At 40.4% G+C, this 22,023-nt stretch overlaps 1 protein-coding gene across 8 annotated transcripts in view; it reads right to left on the bottom strand.

Annotated features, from left to right (window-relative positions):
- The window catches only part of shank3a (SH3 and multiple ankyrin repeat domains 3a), a 219,970-nt gene that overhangs the window by 31,651 nt on the left and 166,296 nt on the right, over positions 1–22,023 (bottom strand). For all 8 annotated transcript variants that reach the window (XM_019361525.2, XM_025908705.1, XM_025908703.1 and 5 more), the window contains one exon: positions 11,283–11,396. In XM_019361525.2, the coding sequence (XP_019217070.1) occupies positions 11,283–11,396 (114 nt within the window). The remainder of the gene's footprint in view (positions 1–11,282; positions 11,397–22,023) is intronic.

Raw genomic sequence — 22,023 nt, forward strand, 5'->3', positions numbered from 1 at the left:
TCATGCAGAAAAACTAGTGACAGCTGTTTCCTCAGCACCATTTTCCTTTCTTCGTTTTAACAGTGAAACAGGAATTCATGGACAAGTAGCACTAAACTGCGTGTAACTGTCTGTGGCCTCAGTGTCCTCTTCTGTTTTAGCCTCGAGCAAACAACTCCAGCATATCTCTGCCTTTCTGCCGTCTTTCTCCTCCTCCTCTGCCTCGGAATTGGTTGCTTTGTTAAAGAGCCTTCAGAGAGCTTGCTGTTACCACGTAAGTGTCAGAGGCAGAGGCCGACGCCTATAAATACCTCAGTTCTGTCAAAATGGAATAAGCCTTGAATAATTCAATCAAATTCAGTAAACAACAGGCAACTACTGTACAAGACCCTCAAACGCTGTGATGCACGCCGCAGTACACTTTTGAGTCAAGGTCAGGACGCTATCACTCAGACAGACACACAAACATCCCCAAAGGGAGCTGAACAGCTAGTTTTATAAACAAAAGACCAATGTAATGTGAAAAATCTTTGGGCTGGAGTAAATAATAAAAGAGATTCAGAATTTCTATTATCTAGCTCCGTAGGAGAGTGAGAGAGGGATGCCGAGTGACAGAAACTGAAGAGAAAGACAGTGAAATATGGTGAAAGAGGAAAACAAAGATGATTATTCTATTCAACCGCCTCTCATTTCTTTATATCTTACTAGGAAACTGGGAAGTGCCTGAAATGTAGAAACACATATGGAAATACATGATATAAAGCAGCGGTCCCCAACCCCCAGGTCGCGGCCGCGAGAGTTGAGGCTTGGGTGTGAAATTTATGTTTTTCAAGGTTTTTATCGTTTTTCTTGTTATTTTTTTCGTCGTTTTTATCGTTAACTCGGTTTCCCTGGGTCTTTTCTTCCCCATGTGTTATGAATGAATCTTCCTTTTTTTGATACTGGTACTGGTTTTATTTTGTTGTATTTATCCGCGACACCTTAAAGGCCAGTCTGTGAAAATATTGTTGGACATAAACCGGTCCATGGTGCAAAAAAGGTTGGGAACCGCTGATATGAAGTATACCTTTACTGCACATGCAGTGTGTTTGTGATCATTGTTATGCTCACAAACAAACAGATCCCCACCATCAAACCATGACAGAGCCTCCCCTGTGTTTTCCAGATAGCGCTTTTCTACTCTCCCAGAGTACTCAAAGTGCTGTATACAACATGCCTCATTCATACTCACTTCTAAACTCAAATGCAACTAATAAACATTCACACTCCGATGAACTTGGGGTTAGTATCTTGCCCAAGGATATTTGGCATGCAGACTGGGGGAGCCAGAAATCGAACCACCAACCTTCCAATCAGTAGCTGATCTGCTCTACCACCTGAGCCACAGCCACTCTATACTCTGAGAGTTGTACCTTGTTCCTGACCTCCTCTGATATAATGATAATGATTTGAACCAAATATTTAAAATTTATCACTTCAATTACTTCATAAGACCTGTAAACACTGATTTTTAGTACAGTTCTTGTGGCATACCTCAGCTTTTTCTCCCTGTTTGCCTTCCTTCCCCTGTTTGCAGCCACCCTTCCACTGAGACCGTTTCTGATGAGGCTTCACTGGACAGTAGATTGATGTCCAAAGAAAAACTTTGAAAGACTTCCAGAAAGCCAGTGAAACTACTGTTTAATACCACTTAAAAGAAAGTTTTTCTCCTTTAAAGCAAAATATAAAGAGGGCTGGAGCAAGACTGTTGTAGCACACCACAATAATGAAACACAGTGGGTATCAAGTCATGGCAGTGAAAGGATTCATGAAAACAAAGCAACTCAACCAACAGTCTACAGATGACTTGAAACAACCACAGGTGAACAGTGTCTGAGAGCCGCCACGACACTGTGAAATAGACTAGACTTTCAGAAGAGTGCCTTAACCCGCCGATGTGTGTATGTGCATGTTTACTTTTGTGTGCGGACATGCGCGTGTGTACAAGCGAGTTGGCGCATGTGACCCGCTCTCATCCAGTGCAGCCCCTGTCAGATGTAATATGTCTCTGCTCGACTGTCAGCCCTGCTTCAGCTTTGATTCATTGTTCAAATAGCATCGCCATCTATTATGATTTGATATGGATCTGTCCTCCAGAGAGAGATGGCTCAACACACTCCACTGACTTCTGATGAAAAGTACAGATAGTGGCCATCACTCTGTGGCGAACAAACAAACACAAGAGCCCTGCACACACTCACTGGACACTTAGTGTAATTTTTTTTTTCCAGGGTTAAATGGTAGGACTTCTCTTGAACTGCCAGTCTATAACACTGACTCAGCTAAACTTTAATACCTAAGACATGCCTTCCAACCTGTGGTTTATTGTCTCTCCCTCTCTCTCTTTCTCTCTCGCTAATAAGATGGATTAGTTGGCTATGCTAATCTATCTGCTGACTCGAGACAATAACTTAAGTGCGTGCGTGTGTGTAAGCATAAAGGTCTAAAAAAGCCTGTCCATTTGAATGCACACGCACAGCTCTGTCGTGTCAGCATTTGCATACTCACTCTGCATTTTACAAGTTGTCACCAGAGAGTTACTGACTGAACACACTATGTAATTTGTAATCTGGGCCTGTACCGACTAATTTATGGAACCATGAGGGAAACGAAAGGGGTTTGTCATTGAAAGGTGAATGCTTTTTCTGTTATGAGCTTGCTCAGTATCGCACTAAAATTACCGACTGTAATAATATGAACTCAAATACATAAGTTGTAGAATTGCCGCTATAATAAATCACAACAACGCATGGAGAAGGTGACCATGAGTGCTTAAGGACACCAATAAGAGCAAACTATTTATGCTCAAATGGCTATCCTATGTGTTCTTAAGCTTTGTGGTTTTCATGATTTAGGATTAGACTGAGCTGGCTCAGAAAAATGGGACACAGCTTATCAATTAAGTAGCCTTCCTTTGAGGTGACATTGATGCTTTTATGGTGTTGCACCAGTTTTACCCAAGGTCAACGGAGACAGGCCTTTTCTCCAAAATAACCCGTTAAAGTCAAAGTTTTTTTCTTTACTGCTGCTGATGAGGTACCATTAAGCTCTTCTCTTTCTTTCCTTTCTTTCCTTAAGCCTAGAGCACACATGGTTTATAAAACTGTATAAAATAAAGGAGGGGTGTGGGAGGTGTGGGGGGGGTTGAAGACAGCGACTCCTTGTCTCCTGCAGCAAGCAGAGGGAAGCGTCTGATAAGAAAGAAGGTGCTACCAACATGTCTTCAGCCTGACTGGCCTTGTTAACACAAAAACATTCAAATTTATTGTGTTAGGGTGACATTCAAGGTGTGAAGGGCGAAGATTGGCCCTGTCCTTGAAATGCTGATAACATGAAAAACTGAAAAGAAAGAAAAAAACATACAGGGAAAAGGTAAGATTACAGGATGAAAGAGAAAGGTAAGGAGAAAAAAGCTGTAATAGTCCTACAACGCTCACATGAGGATACGATATGTACTGTATTCATGAATTTTATATTTGAATGTGATGAAAGGCTTTTCCAGAAAGAAGAAGCCATTAAAAAAAAAAAATCTGCTTAAGTGTATTTGGGATATTGCTGAATGCTGTGAAATAAAATAAAGTAACAGCTGACAGTAGCAAAACAGATGCTGGTACATCTTTCCTAATGAAACCTAAAGGAAAAAAAAAGGAGCTGATCAGCAGCTGATGTCCTTGAGCTCCAACTGTTCATTTTCAAAGCAGAGCGATGCATTGTAAAAACAGGCTTCATACATACAGCACAATTGGCGCTCACTCGCCACACCATCAGATATCCATTCATAAGCTATTAGGGAAAAGCTACACAACACAGGCATTTTACATGGCTTCTTCTCTTTTCTTTCACTGAATCCTCTTTAGCTCCTCTTGTAGTCCTCAAGGATTTTGAGAACATTTCCTGCTTATGTATGGGCTGTCCTTTATCTGTCTCTTTGTCCCAGTGCTTCAAGAGCAATCATTTCCAGAACTGACATCATTCATTAATCACTGAGTTGTCTCCCGTTTTCGGCGGAGCTTTGCTTTGGTTCATCCTCCAAAAGAATATGGCTGAATATAGCTATTACAATCCTGTTTTCTAGCCTAATATGAAAACTATAAAATGAATACCTCTGACTGACAATGATCTTTCAATAATATAAAGTAGGCTGCACGGTATTTACAATTGCACCACCAAAGCCGAGCATTAAGAATCTTTTGAAATGCCAAGAAAATTATACTATATTGCATCATCAAACACTGTCAATAAGCAGACACAGATAATTACAGAAAACAATCAGTCTGAGTATTGCCCTTGCACCTCAGATATGTCTGCAGAACTGAGCTACAAAGGGGAAATTGTGCTGATAATTCCACACTTGTGACCAGATGACTTCCTGTGTGATTCCTCTCCAGTCCATTGCACCACCTCCCTATCGCTCCTTACCTCTCTCTCTTCCACCCTACCCTCCGTGATGCTCTGTTCATGTCAGTCTCAGCTGCCGCAGCAACACTGATGTTTAAGCATTCTAGGGGAGTGCAGACACACTCCAAAACTTCTTAATGGGCAGGCTAAAAATAGCTCAGGCTGGATCTGACTGGGCTGATTCATGCGGCTGTGAGTCATTCAACTGTGCCGCGGTGTGAGGAGAGCAAGGGAATGGAGTGAATGAGCACTAAAAGAAAAGAAATAAAACTTTGCACGCTTGTTAAGATATAAAACCGCTGAAAAATGTGCCCTTGCTTATCCCATCAATGAGAAAAATGGGCATTTTATCCCGTGTGAGTGCGTGTGCCTCTAATTCCTTAAGGACACTTGACACTGCAGGGCAGCAAAAAAGAAAATTAAGGCTAATATAATAGAAACTGAGGATGATCAAAAACAACTCGCTGTTTCATTTACCATTAGGCACAACTTGTCTTTTTAGTTATTGCATGTTGATTTCTCTTTTGGGGATAGCAGGATGGTGGGTGGGGTCTTTAGGCTGGTGGGTTGCAGGAGCCCAACAGATGGTAGCCAACAGATTAACAGTACCACTGCTAAAAATGAGTGGCGTGGTAATTTGTTAGCATCATTAGAAAGGGAAAAGCAGTTCATACTCATATCATTATTCCCTCCATTAACACGGGTAAACATCTACTATTAACCCCCTGATACAGGCCAGCAGCATCTGTGTGTGTATGTGGGAGGGGGAGTCGCTTACTGCTTACTGAAATGATTCAAGGCTCTCAGCAGCGCTGGAAAACAAAGTTCTTTCCTTTTCAAAGTTTTGTTTTTTAACCCGAAAAATAACAACACACTGACACCTCTCCAAAAGTTGATTCTGTTCATCTGGACGTAGCGTTTTGTGGGAGAAACGTTTCGTCACTCATCCAAGTGACTTCTTCAGTCTCAGCTGACTGCAGGTTTCCCCAATCTTATAAACAGCACATTTGCATAATGACTGAAACCAGCCTACTGAAGGAACAATGGGCTGTGAGGTCAGTTCCTTAATCATAATTATGCAAATTCTCATGACCATTGATCAACAATCACTGACCAAAACCCACTGATCAATGGCCATGAGTACCATTCACAGAGAGTTGGGGAATGGCTGCAATCACAGCATTGTAAGATGGCGAAAGATGTACCGTTAGGCCCCCTCCTCGATTCAGAGATGGTCTTTCCCTTTTCACGTAAATGGCCTCCTTGACTCCGCGCTCAAACCAGCGTTCCTCCCTGTCCAGGATGTGTACATCCTCATCATTGAAAGAGTGTCCATTGGCCTGTAGGTGTAAATAAACTGCAGAGTCCTGGCCTGACGAGGTAGCTCTTCTGTGTTGTGCCATCCGCTTCGCCAGAGGTTGTTTGGTTTCCCTGATGTATAAATACTGGCAATCCTCCTGGCACTTAACAGCGTACACTATGTTACTCTGTTTGTGTCGGGGGACCCGATCCTTGTTTTGGAGTTTAAAAGCCACAGAGACCCGGTGTTTAGAAAAAATGCGTCTCAACTGCTCCGATACTCCTGACACATATGGGATCACTACAGGTTTTCGCTTGGGCAGCGGTTGTCCTTCTCTCCTGGATCGGCTGGAGCTTTCTTTAGGTGCCTTTCTAGCTTTGACAAAAGTCCAGCTGGGATAACCACATTTACTCAGGGCCTTCTTGATGTGCCGTTCTTCTGCCTCCCTGGCCGCTGTGTCAGTGGGGATGGTGTTCGCTCTGTGTTGTAGCGTCCTAATGACACCCAGTTTGTGCTCCAGTGGATGATGAGAGTCAAACCTTAGATACTGATCCGTATGTGTAGGTTTACGGTACACGTCAGCTTTTAGATGTCCCCCATTACTGATGGAAATCTCACAGTCTAAGAAGGCTAACCTGCCACTTTTCATATCCTCCCTGGTGAATTTGATGTGTCGGTCCACCGAGTTAATGTGATCCGTGAAATGTAGTACGTTCTGAGATTTGATTTTCACCCAGGTGTCATCCACATATCTGAACCAATGGCTTGGTGGTGTTCCAGGGTAGGATAGCAAAGCCCTCTTTTCCACTTCTTCCATGTACAAATTGGCCACGATGGGTGAAACTGGGGAGCCCATGGCACAACCATGTTTCTGCCTGTAGAACTGACCCTTGTATGTGAAGTAGGTGGAATGAAGACACAGTTCCAAAAGCGAACACACTTGGTCGATGCTGAGAAAACACACTGACACAGTACAAACAGACACACGAGACTACTAGGGCCCTGTAGATCAATCCAATCAATATTTTGGTCTTCCTATTGCTTTTGTTTCCCTCTTTGACTTCTACACTTAGCCTTTGTCTCACTTCCCTCTCTCTGTCCCCTTGAGCACTGGTTGAAGATGAACTGCTGGCTGCAGGTAGCTCTTTCCATGCTGAGAGCAGAGATCCATGTGGTGACAGATAACAGCCAGAGGAGTCGGTGATGGCTTAAACTGTCATGGTCATTCACACTTTCTCCCTCTGTTTTCACATCCTCTATCCCAGACTTAAACTACTCATTTTTTTCATTCAACATCATTTTTTCTTTACCCTCCATCTTCACTGCTCTTTCAAACCTCTCAGAAGAAACAGAGAAGTGATGGACAGACAGATAAGGGGGGTTTCTTTTGAGTTTAGACCTCACGACTCATGGCACAGTGGAGCAGAGAGGAAGGGAGCGTGTATAATGGTATTTGGGTTACTTAATTGTAGACAGGGCTGTCTTTCCTGCTTCACTAGGCCGAGACATATTGCCCTTACTGTCAGTGATGCCTGAGTGGCTGCCTTCAGATAAACAACCCACTGTGTGTGTTGTAGTGTGTCCCAGTGTGTGTTACTATGTCATCTTGTGTTGTCCTGCTGTTGTACTGCAGATGAATCTAGGGATGAGGATGAGATTAGTTTTGAAATGCTTCAGTAGATTCAGAAATTGTATGTTAATCACTGATACATCAAATGCCTGTCTTGTACTGCATAATTTATTTTTGTTTATATAATTATAGGCAAATATAATTATTAGCATCCGGTTAAATAAAAGAAAAAGAACTATTTACTGGTGGGGAAGGTAGACATCACTTCAAATCTCTGAAAAGGGCTTCTAGGTACTGAGTTTTTTAGGATTTATGAGTGAGTGGGACTGAGTATCAGATCCCTCCCCTCCTCCCTCTTTTCCTCCTCTCTGAAAGACACGCTCTGCCATCTCCACTTTGCTGTCTTTTAGAGTATGCTCCACCATCCGTCTCCCTTGCTATCTGGCCCTTTCTTTCCCACCTTCCCCTATCTTTTTCTCACAATGCATTTAAATGGGGTATTTAGAGATTCCGCCCTTTCTCATCACTCCACACCTACTCTGAGGTAACCTCAATCCCTCAACAACCCCTTTAAAAAAAAGAAAATTCCCCAGCTGCTCCAGAAATAGGCCCCAGGAGACGCAAGACAAACACACAAGGAAGGGGATGATATTCACGACCAAAAATGCCCTTGCCTTATTTCCACTCTATGAACCTGCTGCAGCCTTTCATGCCTAGGTAAACTTTTTCACCCAGTGACCAGATGGTTTCCATGATATTTGTTTATGATGCTGCACAAAAATTTGAATCCACCAACACCACTGCACATGTTGTTCCCCCTGGGACCGCACTAAACGAAATGTGCCATCTGCTAATTAAACGACAGTCTAAATGGAGATGCGTTCACATTAATCTGAAGTACTCTGAGTTGTTTGAAAAGTTTACAATGTTGTCTTTAAATGCTGCAACATGGATGCGAAGGTCAATTAGGAAGCACACAAAATGGCATGCCAAAAAATATAGAAGTTTTACACCATTTTATTACCTACTGCAGGGCAGGGGCTGCTTTATTGTTAGGTGGTCTTTTTTAATTTATTGTTCCTGTATCATTTCCGTGTGTTACAGCCAAACAGCAACACATTCAATTATCATACTACTGAAATACTTCGTTTTACTGGTAGACTATTTTTCAGCTTTTAAAAACATCGGGGACTCATGCCACTTTGTTTGTAATCCTCAAGCCCAATTAGTTTATATAAAGGTCAATAAATAATGATATTTACGATCATGGCTCAAGAGTTGGCAGTTCAAAAAAAAGCAAAAATAAACCCAAGGATTTATTAGTGGAGTTGGCACATACCATTAATAATTATTTTTTCATTTTGTTACGTTAGGCTGATAACGCAACAGGTAGGTAAGTTTTCTTTCTTCTTCTTTTTTTTTTTTACTGTGCACATGAGTGCCAAAATAGTACTTACATATAATTTTGAGAAACATTCAAGAGTCATTCATTCCTAAACAGGCTGCCTCTAATACTTTAAGATTGGATTAATAGCCTTATTTTGTCACCGTATCTAAAGTTAACATAGCTACCTGTTGGGGTCAGTGACGTGATACTCAGAGATTGGCTCATGGGCCAGTAGGGGCCATTTTTGTGCAGATTACTACGAAAGGAAGAATGTGCTAAAGTGCATTAAGTTCATGTAATATTTGATACAGCAGCACAGAATGAAATCCAGGAAATATTTCTCTTTTCAAATCGCATCTTATACTTTATATTAGGAGCTATTTTACATCTTTAGCAGGAGAAAGTAGTGAAAGGATTCTTAAAAACAAAGCGATCCAGTCGTCAGCAGATTACTTGAGAGAACTGCAGGTGAACAGTGTCTGACAGCCGTCTGTGAGACAGACTAGACTTTCAGCAAACAGAAAGCAGACTAAACCTTCCCAACACTGACTGATGTCGAGAATAGCCACCTCAGTATCAATTAAGACATTTATAAACTAGTGCAAAAATGGGCAGCCAAACAAATGAAACAACACAAACACCAGCTAAATGCTGACTGTTAATCTGTTGTGTGCATTTTGGGGTAATTGGAGTGAAAGTGATTTCTTTCTAGAATGATCGCTTTGTGGCTGTGAGCCTCTATGAACCAATCGATTTGCTGTTTAAATCTACTTCTCTGCAGACTTGACCTTTGACCTTCTGGATATAGAAGATCTTTATGTTATCAGCCTCCCCCACTAGACATTTGAGTGAAATTTCATCATGGTTAGCAAAACAAGTTTTGTGAGCTCAGCGTGATCCTGACCTTTGACCAACCTTGAGTCCAAGTGAAGATTTGTGCCAAATTAGAAGAAGTTCACGCAGGCATTCAAGCGTCATCACCCTTTATGAAAATATGACTGATGGATCAATTGACAGTCTGAAAACATGAAGCCTTCAGCGACAACTAGTGTCACTGTAGAGACTAAAAGACAAACCATGTACACACGTGTTTGATTTATTCACCTCCATAAAACTCTCATGCAAAACCAATTTTCAAAGTTTTGGTTAATTATTTAACAAAACTAATAGATAAGCATGAAATACTACTTAAACTCTAATCTACTAAACTAGGTCTGTCACCACTAATGTGTATGTATGTTGTTGTGCATGTAGGCTTTCCACAAATGATTACACATCATTCACATACAGCTCTATTGCACAATGCTTTCACACTTTTTAAGACTGAAAATTAAAAGCAAACATTTTTAAATAAGGAAAATATACAGGAGGCATTTGCCATTAACTTGTAGTCGACTGCTAAATTCCATGAGAATTTTCCTCTGATCCAAACCCTGACTACATGTTCTTCTAACGCAGGCTAAACCATTCAGGCTTTGCAGTACACCTGCATTTAATTATGCCCTAATCAAGTGCCCCTAAAAGCTTGAAAATCTTTGGTGGAAAACTCAACAGTCAAATGTCAACTAATGAAAAGGGAAGGTTAGATTTAAGTACCCTGTTGCCAGTATACTGTCTCCTGCATCTGCATAACTGTCTTTCCAGGCAGCTTAGACATTTTCAAAAGATTTACCTCGGCTGCTATTGTAAGAATATTTTATTGAGGATACAGTTTTACTGTCAAAGCAGCTGTAAATATTTGCAACAGTTGGGAATATGGAACAAATAAACTTTTTACTATTTGTTATTACTTATTTATTTGCAAATTTTACTTTTGAAGTATAATTCTGAAGTACAACTGGGTGCTTAAAACCCCTGCCTCAACAAACACGGGCTTTATTTTTGCATTTATTTACAAAGTGCAGGGTAGTCATACAGACAGCAGGGGACTGACATGCAGCAAAAATCTGGCCAACCTGAAGTCAAACTGGATTCAGTGACTAACCCATTTCAGCCCAAGTATCCTCTCTGTAACTACTACTCCTTAACACTGTATTTATACTGCCAGAGGTGGGTGATGCTTTTTGTGGACAATATTTCCATGTAATAGTGAAATATCCTGGAGATGTATAAACAATATCATTATCACTTTGGCATTTGCTGTTCAGTATTCCCCAAATTATTTAAATCCTCTCAGAATTTATCATTAAGATCAATATTTAATTTTAGGCAGCAGGCGATGGTTACAGGAGAGATATTTTTTTTGACAGAATTTCTATAGTTGGCATAGGCGTTTAATTAATAAGCCTGAAATTTTAAATAATTAACAAAAAATCAAGAAAGCGATTATAATGAAAGCAGTTTACAGTCAATTAAAAAAATGTAATTGCCAATTAATTTATAGTGCACCTTTTTTCATTTCTGGTTTCAGGGTATTTCCAACTAATTGATGATTACATCACAGAGACACAGATGTTACACTATTGTTTCCACAAAGAGAGCTACACAGGACTCTGAACAAACAACCGCAAGTCATTAGAGCAAGATTATAATAACTTGTCAGACTCTGACACCATCACTGCACAGTATGCACATGCATGTATGTGTCAGTGTGCATGTAGATGTCTTACCTAGTCGTGGATCATATTGTCTCATCTGCACTTCTTCCACACAGTCTGCTGGGAACCATCCTGTCCTTCCTTTGACTGTGCCTTCCCAGAAACCTCCTTCCCCAATGCTGAGCACTGACAAAGAGAGAGAGTATGGGGAACTAAATCAGTCAAACATTTCATTAAATGAGCCTTAGCTGTCATCACTGTGAGGTTGTGGAGTCTTGGGAAAGGGAACAAAAAGGACAAAGGGCCACATAACCAACTGAGGTATTTAGGTTTTTTGTGTTCTTTCTTCATAAATTACACAATGAAGTGTGCACACAGGGAGTGGGAAGAAAGGACAGGAGTGAAAGATTTTGTTTCACAAACACACACAGACACGAAGTCCACTGACACAAAGAGGAGAAACTGGGAAGCAGAAATACTGGTCTGTAACTTATGTACCATACCAAGGGCAACATATTTTCATTCCCCCCTCATACCAGCAACTAAGTTTAAATTTTTAAAATGTCATAGAGGGACAAACTGATATTTTAAAACAGAGGAAAGGAATGATAAAAAAGAAGTGGGAGTTAATGAAAGGCAGAAAAAAAAGACCAAGTAGAGGTTGTGAAAGAGAACAAGAGGGCGGGAAGGAAAAAGAAAGAGATCCCTTCTAAGTTCCGCTGTGGTAATTAGAGATGAATGTATAGTTGATATTGATCTTCCCTGCAGGACTGAGCCAGCACACTCATTTCTACAACACTCATCCATTATCCCAGCAAGCCAACAGACACACACACGGACACAAACACACGCACACACGCTCCTCAGAGATCACCAGCTGGAACTGAAGCTTTGCCTGAGTGAGCCCTTCTTCTAAACTGGTTGCTAGGATACGCCAGTGTGATGTTGCAGCCAGCAGACAGTCTGCTAAATGATGTAGTCTGCTTCCTCCAACTATATTCCACTCTGCCATGGGGACATGTCATGGTGGTGTAACCTGGGGCACTTTGAGAAGCAGCCAGCTGGACTGAAATGATAGTAAATGTTCAAATATCAGTCATTCACAGGATTCCTTTCTGTATTTTCCAAAAAACCCCCACATTTTCTCAATGACTTACTTGACTTACTAGGCCTAGATCTACAGAAATCCCCCACCGACCCCCAACCCCCACTTTATTTTTTTATAATATGTTCAGAGGCACATGGGCTGCAGCAAACCAGAGTGGAAAACTGTGCTTCAGTACACAGTTTGATGTTTAAACCAACCCTGTTAAATTAAACTTATTGTAAATATTTTAAAGCAGACTTTCTTGCATGTTGTTATTTTCTCCTCTGGGAATGGTAAAGTTTAGTTAGCTAGAAAATGTATTAGTGTTCATAATACTATTGGTCTCCAAGGTGTGGTGGAGCCTATCCTGTGTGTGTGATAGAAGCATGTTACACCCTGGGCAGGTCACCAGTCTGTCATAGATTAGAGCTTGGCATTAGAAAAGTCATTAAAGGAAATGCTCTGAAATCTTTGAAATTTTCATAGCATTTACATGAAATTAGCTCATGTAAATGGGGAGTCTTCTTTACATGTGAGTTCCACGGGGTTCAGGCAGTGTAAAACTGTATATATTTTGACTGCTATGCAGCTCATACTCAGCTATATTTATCTATGAAGAAGGATGACAAAGCAATTTGTTCAACTATGTGCATGACTCAAAGATATAAAGGCCTGGGTGTTCCATAATTTTCTTCTCTCAAATTCAGACAAAACCAAGTTTTTTTCCTAACAAATCTTAGAAAAGAGATTCTTATTTTGGATGACATTACCTTGGCCTCCAGTAATACTGTGAGTAGAGAACACTGAGCACCTATTCTCTACTCACCTCTTTTTCACGTCCCACATGCTACCACTGCAGCATGCCATTAAATTTTTGTCTTCTCTCTTTGTTAGTCTGTCTTTTGTCCTGTCTCCCTATACTCTCCTTTCCCCCCAACACCCAAATGGTCAAGGCAGATGACTGAACCTCACTGAGCCTGTTAAAAGGGAGATTCTCCTTCCCACCATCACAAGATGCTCGCTCTAAGGGGTCATTAGATTGCTGGGGTTTTCTCAAGAATATTGTAAGTCTTTACCTTTGAGTATGAGGCACTCTGAGGCAACAGTTGCTATGATTTGGTGTTATATAAATTCAAAAACAGAATTGAACTGAACTGAACTGAAATGTCGAAACCCAGGATGCAACAGTGCTAATCACAATACCACTGTGCTGCCCTTAGTTTGCATAATAATACTATGATGATGGTATGGTTATCCCATATTTTTTTAAAAAAAAATCTGCCTCTTCACTTGTATACACATGTAACCCCTCCAAAAGCTGCTTCTTTCAGGCTCAACATTCACTTACTCAATAGACGAAAGCGATGTGGAGGAAGGAACGGCTGTTTATTGACTCCCCACTCCCCGCTGTAAAAAACATGACACTCAGCACACAGAGGATACGTGGACTGATCCCCCTCTCTGATCTCAGCTTAACACAACTTTACCCCACCTGTCTCCTGAGAACAGACTTACTCTGTCTCTTTTTTCCATGCTCAAACCCTTTATTCTCTCTCTACTATACGAGTCTTTCGTTCTCTGAGCTTCTGAATAATTTCCCAGCTATAACCTCCATCCACCCTTTTGTCTCTGACAATGTGCCTGCCTATACTGTAATCATGTCGCTGCAATAGACAGGTGCTGGCTGTGCTTTCTGTTTCCCAATGACAGAAATGAAAGAAAAGGTGAGACCTCTGATTGATCTTTGAGGCCGCCCTCACTTAATTCCCTCACTCTCTTATACCACACTACTAATCTATTTCTGGTCAGAACACAGACTGAATCGACCACTGAGTGTCTGAGACTATAAGAAAAATTCACTGTTTTATATATACATACTGCATGTTTGCCAGTGTATATGCAATCATCCTTCTTTGCTGAACTTTAGCCACGCCCCAGCCACTATGAAATCTGAAATCAATCCAACTGATTGCTTCTAAGTGAAATAAAAAAAGATTAGTGACAAAAATGTGTGCATACGAACAAGCATAGATGTAATTAAATGCATGCCATGCTTGCTAATTTGTTTAAATACAGAGGGGAAAAATAATTGTTTTTAACAAAATCTCATTAACTCTCAAGCACCTTTAATCATAAAAGTTATAGTTAGTATATTTATATAGTTAGTACTAGTAATATTTGGCAATTAAAGTGTTAAATGGTACGATGTTTTTAACAGAACTAGTACTATATATATCACGGTTACTGGATTTTGTTTACATGGGGCACAGAAAATGTGTGTGTGTACTACGCTACACACACCAAAACAGTGCATGTGAGCACATGCTCTGGCATAACATCCAGAGCTCCCTGCTGTGTGAGTTCCCTCCACCTTTCACTGCCACTACATTTTGTCACTTGCCAAAGCTGTAATGACAGCTGTCCCTGTGATCCAGATGTGGGCACACAGAAGCCAAGTGACAGGAAGGAATGCAAACAGTGCATATCTGCGCGGGATTAACAAGGCTGCTTTTCTACAGCTGCCAAATGGTAAGCCACAGTTCAAGACGGCATTCGGAAAAGGCTTCCCTACTGTACAGTCAAGTTTTAGATAAGCGTGAGACTGTTTTTCCCCCCCCAAACAGTCTAACTCTACAATGTGTCAGGGCAAGTGCAAGATAAATTAAGTGAAAAGACATGTCCTTTTTTGCATTATAAGTCCAGTTGGTCAAAATGTGACTCTCTGTTTGTTTGAGCTCTGCTGCTGTTGAATTTCACTTTGGGGTTCTTTAGATGCACTGATGAAATCCCAAACAGTGTCCTGCTTCCTGTGGAGGTCTTTCATGGCTTAAATAAACAACACTGTGGTACACACTGTAATCAACACCTCAGCTGGACATGAGCCTTTCACTCTGCTGCATGATGAAAGGTCAGTCCTATCTCAGCTGTATGACTACTAGGCGTGACCTGCCACACTGAGTCATAATCACCTCCACAGGTAAACCAGTGTGAGTGGCATGTGGTGACATTCGTTCATACACACAGTTTCACATGAACACACCACTGCACGCATGGTTTCACACTAAGAAACTAGCTGCAAGTTGTGCTACTACTCTAAATCTACAAAGTGGAGATGGATGCATTAAAGGGGAATATTTTGCAATGTAGAATTCCCTGCACAGTCATACTGAAACCTCACTTTGCTCATCCCAGAGGAACACAGCAGGGTTGAGGTCTAAACAGTGCTGCTTTTCTATATACACACACACTCTTCACAAGCTGTATGTAGGGCACCAAGTGCTGGAGGGGCACACTGACAGGCTAATGGTCATAATTTGTAATAATAATCATGATTATTTAAATTTATGTCCAAGAAGCACAGCTACAGGCAAAGCCCCAAGGCAGTGTACTCCTAGTGCAAGTCCCAAGCCTGGATAAATGGGGAGGGTTGTGTCAGGAAGGGCAGCTGGCACAAAATCTATCCCAAATCAAACATGCGGATAATCAATAAGATTTCCCCACTGAATCTGTCGGGGCCCGAGTTAACAATTACTGCCACTGATGCTGCATGTCCTGCTGAAGGAGGACATGCAGAGGGTTGGTGACAGAAGATGCCAGAGATAGTGTGGAGGGAGATGATCTGCTGTGGTGACTCCTAAAGGAAGGAGTCAAAAGAAGAAGATTTAAATTTATGTGAAAGTACCCTTACATGCATGCACATGCATTTTTAAGGACACCCAAAGAAATTTTAAAAAAGACAAAAACGTTTTTGATTTCATTTAATCAATAATAAAATGCATGTTGTATGTGAAATGGTCAAAAAACAGGAAAGTACATAGATTTCTGTTGAAAGAAGTAGCACCAGGCATTTTGCCTCACTGCTGACCAACCATGCTTATGTGCACTGCTATCTCTAAAGGACAGTTCAGAACCAAAAAATAGCAGGTAGTGATTGCTGTATGATTATTGTTTACATGGATATATATTAAAACTATATGAAAGGGGGAGTGACCTCTCCATATAACCACATTTAATTCTTCTATAAGTTATTGTGGGTGGATAAATGATTAGACACAAACATATAACTCAGTGTTTCTGAAATCCTAAATAACCTCACAAACTGTTATCGTGCAGGATTGTATTAAAATTCCTAAGCCAACCCTGCACTGAGGAACTGTGACTGTACAGGCCACCTGCTGAGAACCTGCTGTTTTGTTTCTTAAGCCAACAGACAAAAACACAAAACAAAGAAAAAAAAGACTTGACATAATCTGCATGACAGGAAACATTTTTACTCTCCTTTTATCTGGCTTTCAAAGTCTTTTACCAACTGTTTACAGTATTGTACTTAAACAACAATTTCATATTTTATTGAATCTCATAGCTCATCTTTACACAGGAGTGTCATTAGAAACTATTTGTATACAATATACTTTAATGGCAACAGATTATAACAACATACAGCATGGATAAGGAGTCACGAGACATGAAATATTGTGAAATTATGTACTTAAAGTTACGTTGTTAATTCTCTGTAAACTTTAGGAAGAATATCCCCTCTTAATTCGTCTCAATAACAATTGGTATAGCTTTGAAAGCAAAATATTTTACCAGTTCCAAATGTTTTTTCTCATACAGCTTTATATTTGGCTGGTATTTTTAGCTGGTGACATGTCTTGACTGCAAGCAGTTGTGATTAGCACTGTGACTCTTTAAAGCCATTGTGGGTGGTGCTGTGAAATGTGTTTTGTGTGCCTTGCTGAAATAAACAAATACTTCCTAGAAAAAGATGTTCTCTAGTTGACAACATATGATGCTACAGAGCACTAGAAACCATTCAGCATTCATTGTGCATTCACAATTGTGCCAGTTATCTTTGCATTGATACATGTAACAAGTTAAACTGTCCCCTTAATCTTTATAGAGTCCATCATTTCCAAAAAACCCAATTTTTATTACTCAGCCCACAGTACAGTTTTCCACGTCAGCCCAGGATGATCATCCTAAATCATCTCAGGTCCACCAAAGGAGTCAGAAAATCTGGATCTTGTCTATTCATGTTTCATTGCATGATAGTTTATACTTCATGCATGGCGTGACAAACTCTAGTAACTGACAATAATGTTCAGAAATGTTTCTGAGCCCAGGCAGCGATGACCACAACAGAATCATGCCCCAGTACTGGTTTATTAGGGTCTCTGACTACTGGCTTACAGAAAAGTCTTCTATTCTCTGAATCTTTTAATCAATTCTAGGTTGCAGTATTTTTGCATTCTCACTTTTCTACCTTTGAGCTGCTTTTGCCCACAGGATTACTGATCAGAATAACTCACTCAAGCAAAGATTTCTATGCAATACTGTCACTATGTGAGGAATGGCACAGCTGGTTAAAGGTGGAGGGCACATGTCTAAAAAAGAAGCAACATCTAAACATTAGGAGTGTTTCAGCTACTGTATATGCAAAACCCCAGACTTTACACAATTCCCTACTTTACCATTTGACAAATTTAAAAATTCACAGACTGACTATTAAACACGCTCAGGTGCAGCGTACTGTACTCCACATACAATATTTTAAAGTCTCGTAGGGATTTAAAGCATCTTGCCACAGTAGACTGTGCAGCTCCTCGCCAGCCTTTTAATGAAAAATTCTTTAAAGAAACACAATACAAATTAAGCATGAAGTGAGACCAAAAGAAAAAAAGGAGAGAAGCATAACAGCACCCGAGAATGAAACAAAGGCAAATTAAGTGGCAGGCAGAGGCTTGCATTTAGCAGTGACAAAGAGAGATGAGAGCCAGACATACGCAAGCTGACAAAGAGGAAAAGCCATGTTTCAACAGACGCCTAGTTATTCATGACTGTCCAAAAAGTCTGTGGTGAAAAGTCTTACAGTATTGTTCTGTCTGTGCGCGTGCTATGACTGCGTTTTGCCCTCCGTTAAGACAGTCACGACTCCTGGTTTAAAAATAGCATCAGTGAGGATGCAGAGCTATTTATACGCTTCACACACCCTGCCTGCTGGCTTCAGTGCACCCCTGTTTGAGTGTGTGTTTCTGTCAGCGTGTCTCTGGCAAGTGATTGAGCTCATTTTAGTTCTTGATTTGTGTCATTCTAATGCATTGAGCTGAGTCATTCATTTAGTTTCTCTGCCTCTCATTGCCTTTGTTCCTCGTTATACCAACCACCCCCTCCTCACACACACACACATGAACCACTGAGAGTCGTTTTCATGAATCAGTGAATGACAGATGATGAGGAAATGAGTAGATTTTTAAAAACACACACACACACACACAAACATATGTTTCCCAGGTAACAGGGTGCTGCGTCAAACTCTTGTATTTGCCCACAGAAGCAGACAAAGGACGCAGCTGTTCTGAGAGAGGCTGATGGCTTTCTGCCACTGATGCACTCACACTGATTCAGACAGAAACCAAAAAGCCAAAGTACACCTTGATTTCCATGAAATGGTATGATGGCATTATTAAATATTGCATTTGTTGCTGAATTTTTTTGAGTGTTGCAGTAATAATTCTTTGTAAGCATTCTATAAAGTGATCTGTAACTCACTCTTACTTTTAAAGTCTCCATGTATTAACTCTGGTTGTTGGGCCAACGTAAATTAAGGCGGTCAAATATCTAAAAGAGTCACATTAAAAATGAGGGTCTGCATATGTCTGCTGTCACATGCCACAGCTGCACAATAACATCGGGACACAGACAGAAATACCATGAGACAGAGTGAATACGCTCTGCTTGGTAGAAGCTTGTTTCACAGTTGATAACAGTTACATTTAAACTGTTCTAACCAGGAGCTTTCTGATGAAACACAAGCTATTGTAATTTTTTTCACCATCCTGTTGCTGCTCCCTGCTGTTCACTTTATGAGCTGTGCTCCTTTATTCTGTTTCCTCCGCGAATCTTAGGCATTAAGAGAAGCAAACAAAAAAGCACATTCTGATCACCAGTGTTCGAAGGTACTAGAGTGTGAGACAAAAACTTCAAGTGACTTGCAGTTTCAAAAATGCAGCTTTAATTGCATCAGTTAAAAATGTGAAGACTTGATCTAAATAGACTTAAGTGTATTTACGCTTCCTGGCCACTTTATTTGGTGCATCGATGAAACCTAATGCAATCCAATACAAAAAAGGGAAAATACATGGAAATACAGTATATAATTGAGTTTGTACAATTTCAATGAGCTTGAAAGTCAATATTTGGTATGATCACCTTAATTCTTCAACATGAACCTGTACGTTCTTAGGCAAGTTTTCCTATAATTTCTTTAAGTAGTCATCGGGAATAGTTCTCCAGGCTTTTTGAGGAACACTGAAAGCTCTTCTTTGGATGTTGGCTGCCTTTTGTTCTCCATTCACCATGCCAAGATGTGCCAAATTTTCAGCTAACAGCTCTTTGGGAATCACCTTGTTAGTGTAAAAAATACTATTTTATGCCTGTCAAACACTGTTATTGTTGGCATTTCTCAAAGATTCAGCTAAAGAATTTGAAAATGTTTGCAACAGGCTGCTTGTAACAAATTATCTAAATATTTAAAACTGATTCTTTACTAAATTGCTTGTTATGTGTCGACACAACACTCGTTCATTGTGGTTCAATCTTGAATTAAGTGCTTTTTTTATGCTCATTGTTAATACGCTTAACAAAATACTCTAAAATTGGTTGGGTACAAGGACTGGACTGAAAATGCGTGAAAAGGCAGCAAATGTCAAAAAAACCCCCAGAAAACATTGAAAGACTAGAGAACTATTCCTCAAGACCACTTTAAAATTAAAAGAAAGTCTAGCTCCTTTGAAGCGAAATATAAATAAAATGAAATGAAAACAAAAGTACAATTATCACATTGAAAAAGTTGAATAAAGTGGTCAGTGAGAGTACATTGTATTATATTATACCAGAATGCATCAATGTAACTCCACATGTAATATGAACAGGAACAGCTCCCACAGCCCTGACTGAAGATCCAACTGTTCATTAAGCATCACTGATATGTTACACTGATAACATTACTGAATGCCTAAAGTAAGTGTTATATGATGTGAAATAGGAACTGGCTGAGCAAGACCTTTCAGGATAAGACTATATCTCAGCCTTCATAGCAATGTGTATGAGGGCGAGTGTGTCCGTGCATTAAACAAAGTGTGTGAAGGTGAATGAGAGCATTCCAATAAGCAGAGTGCAGCTGTTATTAGATTTGGATCCCTGCAGTCTTTATTAAACCTCAGTTCAGTTCGCTGTAATAGAGAGCGAGAGCAGAGTTGCATCTTTATGAAACAAGCAGGACACAACCAGAGACATGCTAACACATGTGCACGCGCGCACACACACACTCACAAACACACGCACTCAAGAGCAAAGAGGACCGTGTACTTTGTATAGAAATGCAAGAGGGACATAGTTATTGCCTGCAATATGTGAGACGGAGACTGCATGAAGGGAGGACACTTGGAACGATGAAGATTAAGTAGCTTTTCTAAAAACTCAGAGGAAAAAAAATATAAGAAATGATTGGGGAAGAAAATTATGGACACTGAAAAAGATGAAGGTGGACACAGAAAGGAATAGAGGTGGCAAGCAATTAAGAAGGAGGTGTGCAAAAGGGCAAGTGGACCCCAGAGTAGATACAAGACTGAATGGAGTACAGGGCCAATAAATAACAAGGAAGAGGGATGGTCACACTGCTAAGAGTCAAATATGTGCTGTGCCCTGTTCATCCTCACAGGACTTCTTTTGCTTAGAAGAGGGTGAGAGAGTGGTGCAGTCTCCGGCTCATCAGTATTCCACTGGGAGTGAAAGAGAGAGAGGTGGGAATGGAGAGGGAGAGAAACTGAAAGAAATAAAGACTTGACAAGTTTAAGAAAAAATATTAAGAAACATGGACAGAAGGGGGATGCTTTTTGTGAATGACAGGGGAAGGAGGAGTGGAGCAAAGGAAGAAAGCTGGAGAAAAAAGAAAAAGTGACAGGGTGGGAGTGTCGTAAATTATAGTGGGAGGAGGAGGAGCAGGAAGAGAGGAGTGAGGAAAACTCCAAGGCTGACTCAGAGGGATCCCTTCTCACTTCTCATCTTATCTCAACTCCTCCCTCCCTACCTTCCTCACAGGCTTGAAGAGAAGCTACATCACATTCTTATTCTTTCATGCTCATTTGCTTGTTATTCATTCTTTCACTCCTTCTGTATCAACCCTCAGGTGGAGACTAAAATAGAAGGAACAGCTTCCTTAATATTTACCGTCTTTCTTGGGTTCTATTTTTCCCTAACTCCAGGGCAAAGCCACATAAAATTCTAACTTAGATTTTAAAGGAATGGAAGGAAAAATATATTAAATAAAATACTGTTTATCATTAAATATAAGGAAGTCTAAAATGAAAACAGAGACACACATTGATATTGAAGAAAAACAACATATCTGGATCACTTGACATACTGATGAGTACGACCAGAATATAGCAGCGATTGATTAGCTGCAGGCTAGCTATTGATTGCCTGTTGATTTTTAAATAGATCAAAGATTGATTGTTTGCTGCTGAGTCTTCAATCACATAGCTAATCATTTGACCGACTAGTCACTGACCAGTTTCACATGAATGATAGTGTTCAATTGTGATAAATGAACTTGCTGCATCCATGCACACAAATCATTACATGACAAAAAAATGCTCAGTGCTGACTAAAGCTGCACGTGATTCAGGCTGGCTAGTGAACACGAGGTTGAATTTAAGGCCA

This window comes from Oreochromis niloticus, linkage group LG7 (assembly GCF_001858045.2).
Source record: "Oreochromis niloticus isolate F11D_XX linkage group LG7, O_niloticus_UMD_NMBU, whole genome shotgun sequence".
NCBI lineage: Eukaryota > Metazoa > Chordata > Actinopteri > Cichliformes > Cichlidae > Oreochromis > Oreochromis niloticus.